General features: G+C 47.6%; 1 protein-coding gene across 3 annotated transcripts; it reads right to left on the minus strand.

Moving 5' to 3' along the window:
- Window positions 1–1584: 1584 nt before the first annotated feature.
- On the minus strand, window positions 1585–19647 carry RARS2 (arginyl-tRNA synthetase 2, mitochondrial). 3 transcript variants are annotated; one of them, XM_061567834.1, is made up of 21 exons: window positions 19379–19634; window positions 17547–17623; window positions 17110–17192; window positions 16615–16726; window positions 15743–15829; window positions 14280–14377; window positions 13851–13906; window positions 13291–13374; window positions 12584–12660; window positions 11994–12152; window positions 11240–11346; window positions 10269–10364; window positions 9518–9578; window positions 9305–9381; window positions 8029–8153; window positions 7130–7197; window positions 6902–7011; window positions 6335–6430; window positions 5166–5240; window positions 4512–4575; window positions 1585–3623 (listed from the first exon to the last, which is right to left on the minus strand). In XM_061567834.1, exons 5-21 carry the CDS (start codon window positions 15779–15781, stop codon window positions 3537–3539), a joined length of 1479 nt encoding a protein of 492 aa, XP_061423818.1. In that variant the 5' UTR covers window positions 15782–15829; window positions 16615–16726; window positions 17110–17192; window positions 17547–17623; window positions 19379–19634; the 3' UTR covers window positions 1585–3536. The 3 variants fall into 3 exon arrangements, with proteins under 3 accessions (XP_061423818.1, XP_061423810.1, XP_061423801.1); XM_061567826.1 differs by having other exon boundaries at window positions 17098–17192; XM_061567817.1 differs by lacking the exon at window positions 17110–17192 and having other exon boundaries at window positions 19379–19647.
- Between the last annotated feature and the right edge of the window lie 344 nt (window positions 19648–19991).

A 19991-nucleotide genomic window follows, 5' to 3' on the forward strand; every position in this document is an offset into this window, starting at 1 on the left:
ATCTTTACGAATGGAAAGGTTACGTGGCTTGATGCTCATCCTCCTGCACCTCCGATTAGCATGGTTGGCCACGTACGGTACGAAAGAAGACCAACACATAGCCCTGAACCGTCCCGTAAGGGTTGTTTGCAGCTTACTGTTCAGCGTAGGATTGCTATAAAAACATTATGCTCTGCTCACTTGATTGTAATGCAATAAACCCATTAAATGGACCTATTCATGAAGGGGAGCCCCCACATGTCCCGGGGAATGTCGCTTATTTAGAGGCCGTTCCTGTGTGCCCCGAAGTTTTGGATAAAACTTAGATTTTTTTTCCCTCTTTAAAATTATTTTGCGGGATGCTCACTCTCATTGACTATGGGGCAGAGAGTGGGGCTATAGAAGTAGTGGGTTGGTGCTAGTGGTGGAACAGCAACCCTAAGTCTTCTAGACACAATATTTGTGAGAATCGATTTCTTCATCTCTGCAGGTCTCTACTAGCCACGTACACCGCATGGTTATTCATCACGCATTTCACTTGCCCCCACCAATACTTTGTGCAGGATTTGAACCTGCGAACCTGATACCTCCAAAAGAGCTGGTGGAGCCCCAGGTGCGTCTTTTCTGCGCTGCGCCACGGAGCTGCCCAAAGCTCCAGTTGGCTTTGTCCACCTAAGTCCTCTCACTGCGCATTAATGCAGCAATAAAAGTGCGATGATTTCATCGCATACACCGAAAATAATGGCAAAAAACAGGACTTGGTGGGATTCCAAACCAATTGTGCGTTTGCTACGCTGCATTAACAAAATTTGTTTTAATAAAATATTCTGCTTGATTTGAACCGAGGTATCTTCAAACAGGACACACAATCACTGCATTAGCCATTGCAGGCTTGGCAAGACTTACAGGAGCGGCGATATATATAACTGAGACTTAAATTGAAGTCCTGTTAAAGTCATATGCCAGCTGCACACGAGTCTTAGAGCGTACAAAGGTCTCAATAGAGGCGGGCCTCTGGTGGCTGAGCGGAGCGTGTGGGGAATTGGAAAGTGTGTGGCAATGGTGAGGCTGAGTCAAAGAGTTCAAACCCCACCTATTTTTTTTCATATTATTCAATTACAAAATAGTAAAAAAAAATTACATTGGTGGATTCGAACCTATGTAAGCTTTTAACCTTCTAACCTTCTAACTTTCTAACTTTCTAACTCCACATACTCTCCACCCAGCCACCAGAGGCAATGCTTGATCTACTAGTGTCTTTGTTTATATGACTTTGGACCTCCTCGGATACTAAGCAGACTTGTGAGCTGAACCAGAGCTCCGATGCTCTGTTATGAACCCGGCGGGACACTGAGATCTCTCTCCAACACAGAATATGCTGTTCCCATCTACCCCAAATATTGTATTAATATATTGTGGTATATAAATACAAGCTAACTACCAGCCCATCCTCGGGACAGGGCGAATCTTTATTCGAACTAAAATACTTAGTGAAGCTGCATTGGATGAGAGATCTGAAGCCTGATTTGAATTCGCCTTCCAACTTTTGACCTCATCACAAATTTAACAGACAACGGATATCACAGCACATCACCGACACATCACAAGCGGATACCCAGTACGTCACTGATTATAAATTACAGCCACCGTCGCAGAAACATCACTGGCAAGCCAGACACATCACATACGCGACATGAGAAATGTTCTTTGTTCAAACTTGAGTTTATTAAACATTGCGAAGTTGTACATCTGTGGGATTTGATGAACGTCAATGCGTTGATGAGCGGTGAAAGTGGTGGCAGTGGTTCGTCCGAGCACTGCAGCTATAAACCCAGCGACCAGTTTGATTCCTGGCCACGTCTAAGTTTTGAGATCGAAACCGACCCTGGGTGGGTGCAGATACTCCCTTCACCGACCTGCATGGATCAGCGTGGTGAAGTATGGTTAAATTACCTTAATGACCGACGCGGTGTGGTATCGAGGCTGTACAAGGGTGGTCTTCTGCCGTCGAAAGTGTCTGTGGTCCGCTGCTTTCCGTGCAGTGATCTCGTCCAATCACGAGGCAACTCGTGACCAAGGCAACAATGGCTCCACCAAATTGTCATTCGGTCCCCCCACCCCCCCCCCCCCAATTTTCGTAATCGATTTCCCTCTGACCCAGCCAAATTGGGTGAAAGGACGGACTCTTCTGTAACACACGCAGCCAGCTCAGACGGGTATACTCTCCCGAGACGGACAAAAAGGCACACCTCAGTCGTCTGGTTTCCACTGTGTATCCTGTTGATCCTCTATTAATTGGTCTGAATATCCTCAGTGTACTCCAAAACCCAGCAAGGGAAACTACAGACCAAAAGACGACTCTAAAACAGGTTCATTCACCGTTCGAAAATGTGCATATGGATGTAACATTATTTGGGAAATTCCATTGCACACATTTCACAAAGGCGATCTGGATTGAATACCACAATCGTTTCGTGTATATTTTTTGTCGTTATTTATTTACTTACGAAACAGCCACAGTGTAGCTGATAATTTAATCGTGTGCGTGCCGGGGAGTGTAGATTTCAATACGATTCCAAAGTGTTCTCTCTCAACACCGGTGCATGTGGACAAGCCCTTACCAGAACGCTCTAGACAATTTATATTTATTAAAGAACAGACCACGACTATCCACGTAAATTCCAACTACATGGAATTATTATGGAATATAATATACAATATACCTTTGCAATGTTCCATAGAAATACTATACACACATTCCATGACTTAAAAAAAAAATTCTATAAAACTCAAAGGAATGCTTGATTATGACTAAATCATCAGAAAAATATTCAACCACCATCAGTTCTGACAAGCCTGATTAGCGCATCAGTAACCACCGAGGCTTGCTACGTGTGGTAGGCGTGTGGCTGCGAGGTGTGACCAGGAGATGGCAGGGCTGAGTGTCACCCTCTAATATGCATGGACGGTTTGTCTCGGCTATTGGTTAAACATCCCAATGTTGGATCCTTATGAAGCAAGATAACAATGTTTGTCTTCCCATGGGTTTTTCTTCGGGCGGAGTTATTGCAGTGTGTGCAAGCTGTGTATGCTGTTCTTCTGCTGGCTTCATTGGTCACGCACACGCAGCCAGTCTGGCCAAAAACCTGCCTGACAATTCGTACTGACGCTTCGATTTTCCCCACTGCGCTGAATCCACAGGCAGCATTCCAACTCCTGTAGCCAGAAGTCCGAGTACCCGAGCATCGCCACATTTGTGCCACCGCCTCCCTATTTCTGGACATCTGTGAAACAAAGCTCGATATTTTATCGAATTCCTCCAGTATAAATAAATATTCTGACTCTGTATCAACATCCTCGACATTGCATCGAGTCGGCTGTTGCAGGTTGCCGCTCCCACGCGGCCCTGTTGCGATCGCAGCCGCCTCAGTCTCCGCGAGTGACAGTAACCCCCCCCCCACCGCCTTCACTGCGACAATCCCGTCTGCCCGCCTGCCGCCTGGCGATCGTCTTGAAGCTGTTGCCGCCCGGAGCTGCCGCAGGAGCGAACGGCGCCGTCACATGCGGTCAACGGGGACGATGCCCAGCAGCCGCAGTCCACGGGCGAGGACGGAGCGCGCCGCCGCAAACAGGTGCAGCCTGGCCTGCGTCCCCCACGGCGACACGACAACAATGGCTGAGAGTAAACATAAACTGATTTTTGTTTATTTTAACCAGGTGTAGGGCCCACCGAGCTCTTTTTCAGAAGCGACCTGGCCAAAATGCGGCGGGGAAAATGTGGTGGGGAAAATGTGGCGGGGAAAATGTGGAGGGGAAACACCGGAGGGCCCGGAGGAAATCCACGCGATCACGGGGAGAACATGCAAACTCCAAATATACAGGTGTCAGGGTCGGGATCGAACCTACGACCTCCTGTATACCAGGCGAGGTAGTTAACATCTTGCCACCGTGGCGCCCCTCTTGCCACAGTTAACATGAGCCTACCGACAAAGAACAATAAGGGTAGAGGTGTAGCCCTGCAATTGCTTTGCTCATGCCACATTGCTGGCGTAATTGACTCATCCGAAGGGTAATTTTGGCTCCTCTTCCACGCTGGCCACACGCCTTTGACGAAGTGGGAGCACCCGCGCTTTACCCGCAAACACGTCGGAGAGCCGTACAGCACAACTGCGAATACCGCTGCCGGAGTGAGTCAGGACCATTATAGGTCATCGCGATGAAAATGTGCGGCCGAGATCCAGGCTGGTACAAAGCGTGTGACGTAGGCAAGGCCGGATTAAGGCACGGGGGCTTTAGGGGCTGCAGCCCAGAGGCCTCCACCAGCTGGAGGGCCTCCAGAGATGAATTGAAAAGTTATTTCATTTGTGAATGCTGAATTTTATTTGTTGTTAGCCTGGTAAAAATACATTTTCTTTAACTGTTTACTTTTTGAAAATATCACTGGGGGCCTCACAGTACCTGCAGCCCAGGGGCCTACACAATCTTAATCCAGCATAGGGCTGCGTCGCTTTAACGGACTCAGGTTGGCTCACCTGGGCGAGGTCAGAGGGCATCCCCTTGACAGGAAGGTTCCGGTGAGCCACCGCTGCCAACCGACTGCCATGGGAAAATACAACTCGGTCAACGGCGCGCTTATACCACCCGCCAGTATGGTCCACTTTAACGGAGTGTTCTTTAAAGGTGCGGCGACGTATGGTGCAAAATAATTTCAACATACATGCGTACGACGACTGTGCAATGTGGACTATGCTGTAGATATGCCCTTAATATTCGTGCAGCCACCAGAGCTCATTTTAGTCGGGATTGCCCCCTGAACGAATTGCCCATCTGGTGGGGACCTGTACACAATTTGTCATCCTTAATAAACAACAGCCCCTCCTTCTCAGTCTACCTGGCTGGAGGCCTCCCCACACCATTCGGCTTGTGGGGGTTATTTGAGCATACTTCGCGAGGCTTTGAAAAGGCAGGGTCAAAGACCCGGGGGAATAGAAGCATATTAGCCTTTATGTAATACGAATATAAATAAACATACAATTGACATCCGACAAAATCGATTGTTACACAAACAATTCGATGCATATGAGTACAAGAATCAGATGACATCAAACGATACGATTCAGCTGCTACTGCCAATGACGTAGGGCTCGTTTTTATTCAACGACCGGGCACCTGCGGACTTGCATCACCTGAGTGTGAAGAGGAACTGCACCAGCGGTCGGGGCTGCAGGTCGCACGCCGCCTCCTCCACCGCCTCGTCGTAGCTGCGGCCGCCACGCGCATGGACGCGCGCGGTCGTTAGCAACATCCGGTGTCATTGGTGCCGAAAGTATTCGTCAAAAATAAGTTTCTTATTCTGATCACCGATGACCGAGCGGTGGTCCCCCGCACGTCCTATTAGCACGGTTGGCTACGTACGGTGCGAAAGAAGTTCTACATACAGACACGAATTGAAGGACTCCATGAAATCCACAAAGGCTTGACTAAAGTACCACAGGTTGTCATCGAGTAGAGCAAGGGCTATGAGTGATGCTACTGATGCCAATGACAGTCTCTGTTGATATTTTTTCAAGGCATGCCTTGACATTCCTTTTTTTCTGTTGCTTTTTGTTCTCTCTCCACATTTGTTACTGCTCCCACACGTTTCTCTCTTATCCGTTGAGCTCGGACTATCTCTCTCGTGGCCATAATACTGCCGCTTAATTGTTCAGGGCTTCGTGATTTTTTTGAAAGGCACTTTCGTAAAACGAATTCATGAACTTATTATGACTAAGCTAAACAATGCTAACAATGGTGAGGTTACCACAAAGCCTCGGTTGAAGATATTTCCCATGGGAACTCTCAGCTGGCACGGCGTGGGGACCTGCGTTTCTGTGCGTGTGTATCCGCGCAATGTGTCTGTGCGTGTATACGTGTCGGCCAGTCATCTCAGTCAGTCGACCCATGGCACATGGGTCTGCCCCGTGACCGCCTGCCAACGGGCGTTCGACACTTTACGTGGCCTAAATGTGCACATAGCTTGGCACAAGCGCCGTGGTGATGTCACCGCCACTTAGTGGCGAATGGCAGTTGTTGTACGTGTCCATGTGTGTGTTCGTGCATGCGTGTGTCCATGCGTGTATCTGTGTGTGCGTCCATGCGTGTGTCGTGTGTGTCTGTGCGTGTGCGCGTCTGTGCATGTGTGTGTGTCTGCGTGTCTGTGCGTATCCGTGTGTGTGCGTCCATGCGTGCCTGTGCGCGCGTCTGTGCATGTGCGTGCCTGCATCTCTGTACGTGCTTGCGTCTCTGTGCGTGCATGCGTGCCTGTGCGTGCCTGTGCGTGTTTGTGCATGTCCATGTCTGTGCATGCGCAAGCTACCGCATCAGGTGCTGCACCAGTGCTGGCGCGGGGCTCTCTTCCAGGTGGCTTGGACTGAACTCCTTTTCCAGCGCCACCCCACAGCTCCTCTCCAGACTACGGTCAATGAACAACAGTGGCACCCGTGCAAATGACCATGTGTTCGTTTGTATCAGCCCTTTAACATGGTAGGAATTGGACGAGGTTTTCTCTATAAACAATTACCCCCCCCCCCATCCTTAGGAATGTGGAATTTCCACCACTGGTTCAAGGCTGTAAACATGAGATGAGCACCGCCCCCATGCTCATTTCAGCCAAAAAAGACTTTGGCTGGCCTGCCAATCGACTCTGGGGGTACCCACACTTTACCCCACCACACACGGCCTGCCAATCGAATAACTGATGTACCTATTTATAACGCCGGGAGAAGAGAGGCTGGGGCATTTAAGAACCTTGCCAATTCTTTCAACTGACACACCGCCACGCATGTCGCATATTAATCGAGGAATCCACACAATCTGTGCAAGCAGCGTAACAAAAGGGGCATGTCGCACATCCGCGGAAGCATGTGCTACGATAGTCACCCACCTGCAGAGACGCGCGTGTGTGTACTGCAGGAAGACACCCGTGTCGCCTCGGCTTTGCAGTACTCGGTCCCAGTCGAACCTGTAGCCTTTTTTGAGGTCACCCTGGAAGTCCTGACCAACGCAATGAGGCGAGCGGGGCTTCAGGTTGGAGCACGAGCGGCGTGTGTGTGTGTGTGTGTCCGTGCAGTGGCCAATGGCACGCAGCAAATGGAATTGTGCAGGAGGGCACCTGAATAATGATGGCGGCAATGCCGAGCTTCTCTGCCGTGCCCTCTGGGTCATCCAGCTCCTTGGTGGCTGTGAAGAATCAAATCAGAAACGTGGCCACTGCTTCGGCGAAGCTCGGTTCGAAAGGTCGCGTCGCGCGGGCACGAGTGTTGTCAACGACAGGGCAGCTCTTGAGATTTTAAAAAACGTCAGTTAGGCTGTCATGAGGGGTTTACTCTTTATTGCAGTTGCCCGAGTACAGGCCTGAAGGCATGACGCAATACCCCTTTCCCATGGGCATCGCAGCCGAGCCAGTGTGGGGCCCTAACAGTGCAGGCGTTTTTTTTTCCACTGGCTATTTAAATGTATAATTGGCCAGGAACTCAAGTATCATGTGATTCCACCATTGGAACCTAATTTGCCAGTAAAAAAATATGATAATTGTTTTTTTACCCTTATATCTGGCAACAAAACAGACACCTTTTTTACAAGGAGTCATGTTTGCATAGACCACAATACCTGCAGTCATAATGCAAACAAAAAACATAACTCTGATGATGTATGCACTGTCCTTGAAGTTGATTGGTCCACACTCGAGACAGCTTTCCTTAGAGCCTAGTCTCACATGGGTTGGACCAGATGACGCCAAAAGGCATACATCATCAGAGTTATGTTTTTTGTTTGCATTATGACTGCAGGTATTGTGGTCTATGCAAACATGACTCCTTGTAAAAAAGGTGTCAGTTTTGTTGCCAGATAGAAGGGTAAAAAACCAATTATCATATCATGTGATTGTTACAATGCTACCGTATTGCATGTTTCCCCGCAACACGGGGGAAATTGCCTGGTTCTCCGGAACACAGCGGGGGGGTTGGGGGGGGGTTCAACAAGACGTGTGCGGTCTGCCTGCGCGGCACTCACTGGACGTGGAGTCCATGTTCTGCCTCATCCTGGCCTGGGCCTCGTCCAGCACGTCCTCAAGGAAGACGACGTCGCCCCTCCGCGTCTTCATGCCCTGCACCAGGCCAAAGCCCACGTGAACGCACCTGGTGGGGGCAGCCGCATTGTGATCAACATTTTACTCTTGCGTACGGTGGCAACACGTTCAGGAACTCAATGCCAACGTCGAGGTCTGCTCGCCACGAGAGGGCTTCGGGAGAGGGTTTGTGTGTGGAGTTTTGCCGTCCCTCCATTGAAGGAACGCAGGCTACAGTGGCTTACTTATATGGTCCATAGTCTGGGTTGCATGGCTTGTCTTTAAATGTCTATTCATGAAGATGTGTGCAGCGGCTGGCTGATAGCCAATGACAATCCACTGCTGGATGAAGGCATTCCTCCATGCCACCTCCTCAAATTGTAAAATGGTCGTTGGTCCTGCTTTGGTGGCCGGGTGGCTCAGAGGACAGAGCATTGAGGTGGCATCGCCGAGTTCCAAGGTTTGAATAAAGGCTGCCACCAGTGATTAAACTGGGTTCTCAAGTACAGCACGTTGATGATCTCAGCCAGCTCACCAATGACTGCACAAAATTAACCAATCACATTCAATTTCACTATCTGTGCTTAATTTAGCCAAATTCCAGCTCTGAGGATTTAAACAAACATTAGTTTCACCGTCATGCTACGATCGTCGCTCTCTGCAGCAGTGAAGGTAAAAAAGTGGTGCCCCCTGCCATGTAGACCAGAGGTCGCTTGCAGGCACCCCAAATTTGAGAAAATTCGCAATGTCCCCAAACTGTGCTGTTAAATTTCGATTAAAGCTTTCGTGACTTCAGGGATTCATCTTCTTGGTTCTTTCGGTAAAGTCACGTAGAAGGGAAATAATAAAATAATACAAATAAAACATTAAATAATTCTCACGACGTTTCGGCCACAACGCAAGCAGCCGTCCTCAGGTGAAGAACAGGTCTGTCGGGAAGACAGCGTCTGAATGAAACACCCCAGGCTTGGAGCGTATATTGAAGCTGGGTTGGAGGGGGAAGAGCGTCTTGACAAAATAATTTGCATATCAAGAGGAATTTAGCATATTTATGGGAAATGCAGATATGGGATTAGTACTACTTGTGAAATGCGTAGGAGGTGGGCGGGGGGTTTTCAAAGTCATATTATGCCCGTGCATTATGCAGTATGCAGGATTAGCAGCATCAAAGGGAGGGGATAGGGGTAGCATTAATAATAATGTGCTGTTAAAGTTCCCTACCGATCCGTCCAGCCATTTCCCATGAGCCTCAGGGTCTTGAACACCTGGCGGAAGTGTCCCTCCTGTCCTTTGTCCGTCTGCACGAGACACGAGCGGGCAGACACAGCGTGGGAATTAGCTCCGTGCCCCGAGGCACCCACGTTTATAGCCGAGCGCACAAACACCTGCACAAGCGTGGGCAAGGGAGCACGAGGGGGAGGCGAGTCCACTCACCACGTAGATCATTTTGTCGAAGCAATAGCGATCCATGCGGTCAATGGCGGCCGCTATGTCCCTGTATTGGTTAGAATGAGCACACAACACAAGGGAGACACGTATGCCTCTCAACGCTCAACGCGTATGCCTCTCAATGCTTGCACACTGCTCAAGCGTTCTGCACCACAGGGGTGTGTGCAACTTTTCCCTTACTGACTGCCTGTACCGTATTCTTAGGTTTTTTCGGTAAAGTCACGTAGGTAAAAAATTAATAAAAGTAAAATAAAAATAAAATAAAAATCACGACGTGATTTTAATTAAAAAAATTTACCTACGTGACTTTACCGAAAAAACCTAAGAATATGAATCCTTGCAGTCACGAAAGCTTCAAATCTAGAATGCCTGTACCGTGTTTGCCTTGTATAATTTTTTTTGTTACTGGTTGATAGTGTTCGCTGCAGAATACAACTGTTCGTAAGGTCTGTGTTGCCAGCCGTACAAAAACAATTGTTTCTCACAAGTATAATTTAATTAATATATCAAATGCCTAAAAATCAATATTGATCAATGAATGAATCCATTAATGGTGTTGCTCCAGACTGTGTCTCTATATTACAAGCTGGTGTCACTACAGGCTGTATATATAGCGTTTTATAAAATACGCCGTACGTCTCTGTAGGGTATGGAACACCACTTTGCACGACATCCCCACTGCCCCACCGTCCCACCATCCCACCAGCCCTTTGCCCCACCGCCCTGCTCCACACACCTGGTCAGGTAGAGGGAGGAGCCGTCACTTCGCGTGAGCGTGGCAAGTGAGGTCATGTCACGTCCCGGCGAGAGATCCACCACCCCCGTGCCCTGCCTGGCGACACACACGGATACTCACGCATTCCTCCTTGGCGCAACTCGACAACATCGATGCAGAGTCACTTTAACTTTTTATCCCCTGCGCAACCGAGCCACAGTGGGGTTAGGCCAAGCCGCCCAGTAAGCGCCAGGGCTGTACATGCGATCAACGAGTCCAGACGCACGTAGACACCGCGATGATGCCGTCTCCTCGCAGTCGACCGACATCACACGCAATGAGCGAGTCAATGCGGTGACGCTGTGTACTGCACTGACGTCACATTAGCCCTGCCTATGGCCCTGCTTGAGCACGGTCTTGTCAGCCTAACATAACATATCATGGCTCTGTCACGGCAAACAGCCAGTGGAAAACCATCCGTACCGTGAGGGCCCTGTGTTTGCTCGGCTCGGATGTGTCAGTGGAAAAGGGGTATAAAAACCTGGTCGCCTGGATGCCACTTTAGGATAGAAGGCCACTGTGTGTGTCTGTGTGTGTGTGTACTGTTATAAAAAACAAAGATCTTTGCTTTTTCTGTGCTGTTGTCTCACCTATGAAAGCCGGCACGGCACAAGAAGGGGTGGGAGGCCAGCACCACGCCCGGCTGCCTTTGTCTCCCCAGTGGCGATCTTTACATACCGCTCCAGGCACTCATTTGAGGCCAAGTCGACCAAGGGGAGGCCCAGGACCGGTTCAGATAACCGTCACTGGTGTTGACCATGAGCGGGAATCAAACCCGGGTCGCCGGGTTCGTAGAGCAGCACGCTAACCACTATGCCACTGCCCCCCCATAACCATAACCCTTCATCGGTGCTCGCTAACAGCACTTGCTCCTACAGCCTATTTTAAGGCTAAACGGGGAATATTATTATTTGTCTTTGCTGCCATCTTACTCGGTTGTTATGAAGAGGCCCAGTTCCTTCAGCCGTGACACCACGTCCTGGGCCTTGTCCCTGTAGAGGGACTCGCCTGAGTACTCGTCAAACCGCACTGCCAGCCGCTTGGGGGGGAGCATTGAGAGCAAGACGACAAAAACACGGGGACGTTCACACGAGAGCTTGTCTGGAAAGTGACAAGCTTGACAAATAAAAACTTTCTTCAAGATAAAAAAAGCCATTGCAACATCATAAAAGTAATAATAGAAATAAAATAAAATAATAAATCACGACGTTTCGGAGGCAATACAAGTCTCTAAGAGTATGAATCCTTGCAGTCACGAAAGCTTCAAATCTAGAATTAACATCATAAAAACTGAGTGATATTTTGACATTGTCATGGCCTGTTTCTGTCAAACTTTCCTATTTTGTCAAACTATGCCTCTGGAAGAAGTGGGGTTGGTGGAACATGGCCCATCTTGTCCTGTGCAAGTCACAAACCAGTTGGTCCAATTTTTTTTGTTCTGTCACTGCAAGCATCATAGCCGCATGCAGCAAAGGGATTCTTGGCCTGTCCCATTCAGGCATTTGAGCGTTATCCCCCTAATATTTACAATTTTGCAAAGAACAAAATGGTCACATCGCCCCAGTGCAGGGCCCTTCTAAAAAACAGCCTTGACACTCAGCAAGGCCATTTCTACGTTGAGAACACGACTGCCTACCCTATCTGGCTCACTCTGATATGATCCTCTTGCGTGCTGCGGGTCCGTACCTGGTACGTCATGCTGTAATTCTCCACGCTGAGCGCACGGAATTTCCGCCACAGAGACAGAGCCTCGTCTCCGCCATCCTCCAGGCTCCGCAAGAAGCTTCGAGCTTCCTGTGCCAGCGCCGGGTCGTCCTTGGCTGCGCGGTTCGCTTGCACGTACACCTGGCAGGGCGAGGCGTTTAAGACAACAGTCAACGATTCAGCGTCCTTTCATGCAATGTAAAACCCGAGACACAAAACTAATCTTCTTGGTTCTTTCGGTAAAGTCACGTAGAAGGGAAGTAATAAAATAATAAAAAGAAAACATAATAAAGTACAATTCTCACAACGTTTCGGCCACAACGCAAGCAGCCGTCCTCAGGTGAAGACAAGGTCGCTGTCTCCCCGACAGACCTGGTCTTCACCTGAAGACGGCTGCTTGCAGTCACGAAAGCTTTAAATAGAGATACGTTAACCTTCATCAAAGTCAGCTGCTCCCTTTATAACGTGCCTGCATTGTTTTATTGCATTGCCCTGTCTGCTGGTCACCTTGACAATAAAGCAGAGCTCGAGTTATTATGATGATGATGAAGGTGTCTGGTGAAGTCTTTCACCTCAAACAGGTGCTGAATAGGGTTTCTCTCCAGGTGTTCCGTGGAGCCGAAACGCTGAAACCCAGCTCCCAGCATGCCTGGCCAATTGTTGAAATACAGAAAACAAATTAGGCCGAGATGTTTTTTTTACTTGCGTGCATTTAAAAAAAACAATACTCCCCTCATACTCTTAGGTTTTTTTCGGTGTATTTGGATTGTCAGCCAACACCGGTTACAACCCCAAGTGCACCTATTGTTCTCTTTTAGCCCAGCCCACCCCCCCCAAACACGTTCCATTCATTGGCTATTGCATTCAGATAAGCCCCTCCCCCCTCCTCCCCCCTTAACTTGTATTTAAGAGCTTGCCTCTTGGAATTTTGCCTCACTTGATACAGTAAATCTAGCTGTGACGGTCCCACCTGATGACGGAGACTTGTGTTGCCTCCGAAACGTCGTGATTTATAACTTTATTTCTATAATTATTTCTATTTTTATTATTATTTATTTTTACCTACGTGACTTTACCAAAAAAAACCCAAGAGTATGAATCCTTGCAGTCACGAAAGCTTCAAATCTAGAATTAATACTCCCCTCAATAGAAAGAAGATTCAGAGACTCTCCCAATGTCATTGTGTACATGCAGCAGGCCTTTTGTCAAGCCATTGCAGGATGAGGGCAACCCTTCATGTATCGTGTCATGAAAAATCATATCGAGAGAGCGAACCTACCAAACTGCATGCCCCAGTCACCCAGGTAGTTCATACGGATGATGTCGTGCCGCAGGAAGTCATGCAGATTCGCAAGGAAATTTCCTGTGGGGAGAGACGTATGTGTAGAACTTATTTCGCTCCGTACGTAGCCAACCGTCCTAATCGGAGGTGCGGGGGGAAGGACAACAAACTAAACCCAAAAAGCATTTATAAAGACGTGAGTTTTAAATTTAGATATAAAAGTGCATTGCTCCAGTGGCTTCCTAATATCACAAGGGAGAGCATTCCAGACGGCCGCCGAAGCGAATCTGAAAGCGCCCGATGCAGTGACCGTCTTTGTTCGATGGTTAGCCAAAAGCCACTGCAAGGATGATCAGGAGTTCGCGTGATGGTTTATATTCCTTGAAGAGATCAGCAAGATGTGAGCACATGGAGGCAGCGTTGCATCATCGATGTAACGACACGCGTCGCCAGTCCCCCCCCCACCACAGTTCATGAGAGTTTACAACGTCAACAGCAGCACAGAGATGAAACACAAATCACACGTTCATCAGTTTACATTCAGTGCAGGCGCTTACCAATGATGGTGGACCGCAAGTGCCCAGCGTGGAACTTCTTAGCGATGTTAGGCGAGCTGCAGATAAAAAATCAGAACGCATGCCATTTAGAGACCCTTAATTAACGTAAGTTTGCACGCTGGGCTTGCAATGCGGAAGTCGCACGGCAGTTAAAAAATGCCCCCATCTGTCCACCCTACAGTATAAATGTGTACACCACAGTTATTCTATCATCTGAATATCGTGCGTGGTGGAGTAAGCTGTTGGTATTCCCACTTCTTCCAAGATGTTTGGCCACCAGGAAGAGTAGGCCCAATACCCTATGGAGGGGCTCTGTAGAGCTTCCCTCTAGTGGAGGCCCTTCCACCAGCAGTAACGTGAACAAGTAATTGCAGGGCTGCACCTTTTACCATCAACCTTACTGACGTCAGGAGCAGTGAAATTTCTCACCTGTACTCGACGATGATTCTTTCCCTGGGGAGGCCAGAGAACAGCTCGCTTGTGGCTCCGAAACACTCTCCATCCTCCTCCACTCTGCGCAACACAGTCTGGTGAACAGGATCGGCGACTACAACAGAGCGTAAACAGGGGACAAGGGAATTACTCCATGTACGTACGATGCAACTTCTTTCGCACCGTACGTGGCCAACCGTGCTACTCGGTTGGCTCCTGTCTAAACTTTAATCAATGCCTTGCGACTGATAGGATGTGTGAATTGAATGTAAAATATCATGGGACCTCTTTTGCCAGTACCAAAATATGAGAAAAGGTTTTCCCCTTTTTTCAGGCAACAAAACATGTGTTGAGACTGTTAAAACATCAAACTGAAAACTTTAACAAATAATCATGTCTGCATTAACCACAATAGTAATGAGAGCTCGGGGTGAGCAACTACATCATACTCTGATATTGCTTGTTTTTGTGCTGTACACCTTTTGGCATCCTCTGGTCTAACACACCGTTTGGGACTAGGCTCAAAAGGAAGCTGTATCTGGTATGGACCAATCAGTTTCAAAGACAATGCATATGTTATCAGAGTATGTTTTACTGGTAGGAACCTCCTGGTTACACCAGCCCACAGGGGATTATTGTGTCCATCCTTCGTACATCCAAAAATGGGTGTGGCTGGGTGGGGAGGGGCTGGGTGGGGCTGGGTGGGGAGGGACTGGTCACCCCGTGGTGCCCTTATAAAACTCAACATTTAACCTACTCACGCCGGCTTGTGCCTGCCCTCACAGTCGGGCATATTTGCGGAATACACCACGCCGCCATTGACCCTGGCCATTGATCGAGCAACCCAACGTTCCTACCCGCTCCCTCCGCAGGAATGTGTTTTGTTTGCATTCTGACAAGTATTGTGGTTAATGCAGACATGATTCCTTGTAAAAGGTTTCAGTTTGGTGTTTTAACATCTCAACACCTGTTTTGTTGCCAGAAAAAGGGGAAACCTACTCTCATATGTACGTAAAATAAATAAATACTTTATTAAAGGATCTATATTTTGATACTGGCAAGAAAGGTCCCGTATAGGAGTGAGATGGATTGTGGAATCGCAGGATCATGACGGATGGTGATGCCATGGGGAGGGCTGCGGTAGAAAGACCATGGGCCATGATGACGATGATCATCAAACTCTTTGGGTTTTTCGGTAAAGTCACGTAGGTAAAAAATAAAATAAAAATATCTCAGTAAATTTAGAAAATTACTGTATCTCAGTAATTTTACAGTAATTTTGCTGTGAGGGTGCCTCCGAAACGTCGTGATTTTATTTATTTTTATTTTTTACCTACGTGATTTTACCGAAAAAACCAAAGAGTATGGACCCTTGCAGTCACAAAAACTTCAAATCTAGAATAGATGATCATCATCACAATACAGAGGGCGTAGAAGCTTGGAGGTTTGGGTGCCCTCACCGACGTCAGCAGGGCTCGATCCACGGTGAACCCAAGCATGCCTTGCCTCTGTACACCCACCGCCCTCACCAGCGAGTCGCATGGCACCTGCAGGGAGAGGTCATCAGTGCACGCACTCGCCCTACACGTGGACACATTATCATTGTGTTTTGCGGCTTCCTAAAGTCTATTTGTTTTTTACATTTGGAGCAATTTTCTCCATGGCCGCTATTTGTAAAAGTTAAGTCACTTTCCTTTTCAGAATTTCCAATATTTTTTGTAGACTTAAAATGTTTAAGTGCAATAATTCACCCTTACTTCGCCTTATTAGTTTTTTGATTAAACTATTGTTAAAAATAGTCTAAACTGTGAAATTTACTGTTTTTAAACATTTGGTGCACTTAAAATGTCTTGTTGCCCTTGCAAAAGAGGAAATGCTTCATGTGCCTCAACGTAAGAAGGGAATCATCCCAAATAAAATGAGGTAAAGCCCCTAAAACACATCGGAGAGTTACACACGACAAACACAAAAACCTTAAATAATTTCCTATTTTGACGATACATGCAATGCATCATGCTTGCAAGAACAAAATGCTACAAACACGCCAAACAACACAGCAATGATAACACAAACAAGAGCGTAAAAACGAAAATATATTTCGAATCAAATCATGACTCCGGAATTGTGACAATTTGTGGAATCTGCAAGATTAGATGCCACATTAAACGCCTCTGTATAAAAGTGTGTTGTTCATTACTCGTTGACAAAGCCTCAAACGCAGTGTTCATTTATCAGCCCTGGCAAATGTGCGCGAGTGGGATATGAGCCTCATCGTGTGCAGACAGCATTAAGGGAGGGGGGGGGGGGGGCTGTGCATGCTCGTACATCGCACCTTGCGTGCCAAACTCTGGGCCTCGGCGTCCACGTCGACGACTGGACCGAGGAGGCCCCCGTCCGCCAGCGCCCGCACGGACACTTGTAAATGAGCGCGGTCCCCGGACAAACTGTGAGCACGGAGGAGTCGAGGCTGAGTGACACGAGGCAAAGCACGGATACCAGAACTGGGGGGGGGATTGAAATGGAAAATATTAAACGCAATTGCTCACCACCCCTTTGTCAATCCGGAATGAAGGTTTCCAGTACAGGAATGTGGGAATTCCACTTGATGGGAAGACGGTGGCTTATTAATTCAAAGGGGCACCACCACACTACTCGTTCTCTTGTCAATGCCCAGAGTTACAGTTGCGCACACGTACAGACATTTTGTCAATCCATTGCTGGATGAGAGCGTCTCTACGCCGTGCGGGTCATGGGGTTGTTTAACCATATTTCACCATCTTTGTCAGTATGAGTTGGTGTAGGGTAGCCTAAATACCGGTTCAGATACCACTCGCCATGGACGCAAACTGTGGCCGGGCAGCAAACTCAGTGCAGTGCACAGACCGGATGCCACTTCTACCGTCTCTCTCTCTGTAATACACAAAGGGCAACACGGATTATCGTAGTAGCAAACGTATCGTATGCTACAGTCCCCGCACTTTCAAGGGCCCCGCGCTAAATGCTTTCAAGCCATCAATTCCGGTTCGGTGATTCTGCACTTGCTCTATTACTATAGTACTATACTGCCTTCAACTTTTATGAACGACTGGGTGTTTAAGGTTAGCGATTTGTCGTATTATCTGGCTGTATAGCAAATGAAAAAATACAATTACTTTAATATACAAGTAAAACAATGTGTTTTAATATATCTTATTTATTTAGGGCCCCTTCATAACATATGCTACAGGCCCCATACTAGCTTAATCCGGCACTGGCAACACGTACTCCTCTTGCTTGGTGACTGGAACCACTCGCACCAGCGGAACCAGTGCCTCTTCATCTGCGACCAGCACTCGCGAAAGCTGCACGCAAAGACAACGCAATGCGAGACTTGTCAGCGAACACCGCCAAGTCTCCAACACCACCTTCTCGTCGCAACCCACTGCTGTCTTGGTGACGGCTGCACGCCGGTTCAGCTTGGGTTGAGAAGACGTGGAAGCAATCGGCGGACAAAACCAATGGATTTCGATTTAAAGCTTTCGTGACTGCAGGGATTCATCTTCTTGGTTCTTTCGGGTAAAGTCACGGCCGCTTGCGTTGTGGCCGAAACGTCGTGAGAATAATTTTATTATGTTTGATTTTTATTATTTTATTATTTCCCTTCTACGTGACTTTACCAAAAGAACCAATAAATAAAACCAATGGAATTGTTCCTCACTGGCCTCGAATGCCCAAGCACGCCAGCCCCGCCGGCAATCAATGGCCAACCTGTTTGTGCGTGGCGGTCACCATCAGCATCGCCAACGTAGCCAGGCTCAAACAACGCCTGCTTAGCTTCAGAAGTTTGGGGGGGGGGTGTATTCCGGGTGATTTGGCCATTGGTAACCTTCCCAATATTCTTGGTTATTTCGGTAAAGTCACGTAGAAGGGAAACAAAATAAAAAAATATAAAACAATAAAATTCTCACGACGTTTCGACTGCAGCACAAGCAATCATCATCAGGTGTGAAGAACACAGCAAGAAAATTTTTCTTGCTGTGTTTTTGGTGACTGCAAGGATTCATACTCTTAGGTTCTTTCGGTAAAGTCACATAGGTGAAAAATAATAATGAAATAAAATAAAAATAAATGCAAGTAACTAAATTAAATCACGTTTCGGAAGCAACACAAGCTTCCGTCATCAGGTGTAACTGCTCCAGTAAAATTACTGTTAGAGTGTGAAGAGAGCTATTCAAGACACGTGTTTATATAGGGTGCTGGGCAGGGAGGAGTCAATGAGTGGGAGGGGGAGATAAACATCTCGGTGCTTGTACACTACAAGTAAAATGTTTGTATACTGCTTTGTGGGGAGCTGTTATCACGCTGCGCTACGAATCCGGCGACCAGAGTTCGATTCCCGCTCATGGCCAACACCTAGGTCGACTCAGCCTCAAACGAGTGCGATGCGTAAACGGGAATAAGTATAACCCGTAAAAACAAAGTTTTTCACTTATAAATCCTTTATATGCGTGGCGGCTAGAGTCCTCTCGTCCTCTGGCTTGAGATGGCTGCCACCTATGGGTCAGATGATTGTCTGCCAGTATTAAGCAATTGGTAATTAAATATTTAATTTGTTTTCCCTAAACAGTGTAAAATTTTTGAAAAAAAATTTCACGCACATATTGTCTCGCACAACGAGTCTGTGTGCAAAATGTCAGCTCGATTGGATCACAGGAAGTGGGTTAAAAAACGACCGAAAGATTTGCACGGTCGTAAGCAAGCAAGCACGCAAGTGAACTTAATATAAAGGATTTTAAAAAGGCAGGCCGGGCGTGGTGCTGCCGTACCGGCCTTCATAGGTGCTCGTCGTTGACAGCAGTTGCCCCAACAGTTTGGTAAAGGCTACGTAGGGAGATCTTTATCTTTGTACAGTTCTACGTTGTGTGTGCTATATTTGCTGCCCGCCTTCACCAACCGGTAGTGACCACCAAGTATACTGTAGTTAAATACCTCACAAGGCAGTCGGTTGACAATCAAGGGCTTTATGTACACACACGAGTTGACGAGTCAACAGTAGCGTTGTGTGGCCGCTTGTGTGCTGTGTAACGCGGTTAATGTAACGTCAGTAAAGCTCCCACCTGGCGAGCCACTGCCCTGCGGAACACGCACGCCATGTCGAGGGGGGGTGCCAGGCCTTCAAGTTCACCGCGGCGACGTTAATTGGCGAAGATATTGTGACATTGAGGAGCCCCAGAGGACGCAGTGCGCCCCACGTGTTGCTGCTGCAGCTGCAGCACGCACGGTGAGTGGCCAGCCCACGTGTTCTGTACAGTGGACCAGTATCGATTCCCTTGTCGATTCCCTCGTCGATTCCTCGCAAACCGATTCATCCGTAGCGTCTGCTGGAATCGATTTCATTAAAGCGTGTTTTTTTTTAAACGTATTTTTAAATATTTATTTTATTTTAGCACGAGTTAAACCGTCATCGATCTTGAGTTGAAGCTTTCTTTGGTTCTTTTGGTAAAGTCACGTAGGTATATAAAAAAAAAACATTTTTCTTGTTGTGGTTTTCCCACCTGATGATGATTGCCTGTGTTGTAATCGAAACGTCGTGAATTATTTTATTTTATGCCGACTTTACCGAAAGAACCAAAGAGTACCGTCATCGATGATGTTGACTAACCAATCTGAAAACGTGACGTCATCGATCATGTTGACTAACCAATCTGAAAACGTGACGTCATCGATCAT

This window comes from Lethenteron reissneri, chromosome 5, assembly GCF_015708825.2.
Source record: "Lethenteron reissneri isolate LAM-NWPU_2019-01 chromosome 5, ASM1570882v1, whole genome shotgun sequence".
NCBI classification, from domain to species: Eukaryota; Metazoa; Chordata; class Hyperoartia; order Petromyzontiformes; family Petromyzontidae; genus Lethenteron; species Lethenteron reissneri.

Bases quoted from the DNA above. Each gene is read 5' to 3' on its own strand.
- RARS2 (XM_061567817.1), bottom strand. From the start codon at position 19,414: ATGGCGTGCGTGTTCCGCAGGGCAGTGGCTCGCCAG. The intron at 13,375-13,850 runs GTAAGCGCCTGC...CTCTCCCCACAG, and splicing joins CTTGCGGTCCACCATCATTG to GAAATTTCCTTGCGAATCTG. The intron at 11,347-11,993 runs GTACGGACCCGC...CTCCCCCCCAAG, and splicing joins ATTACAGCATGACGTACCAG to CGGCTGGCAGTGCGGTTTGA.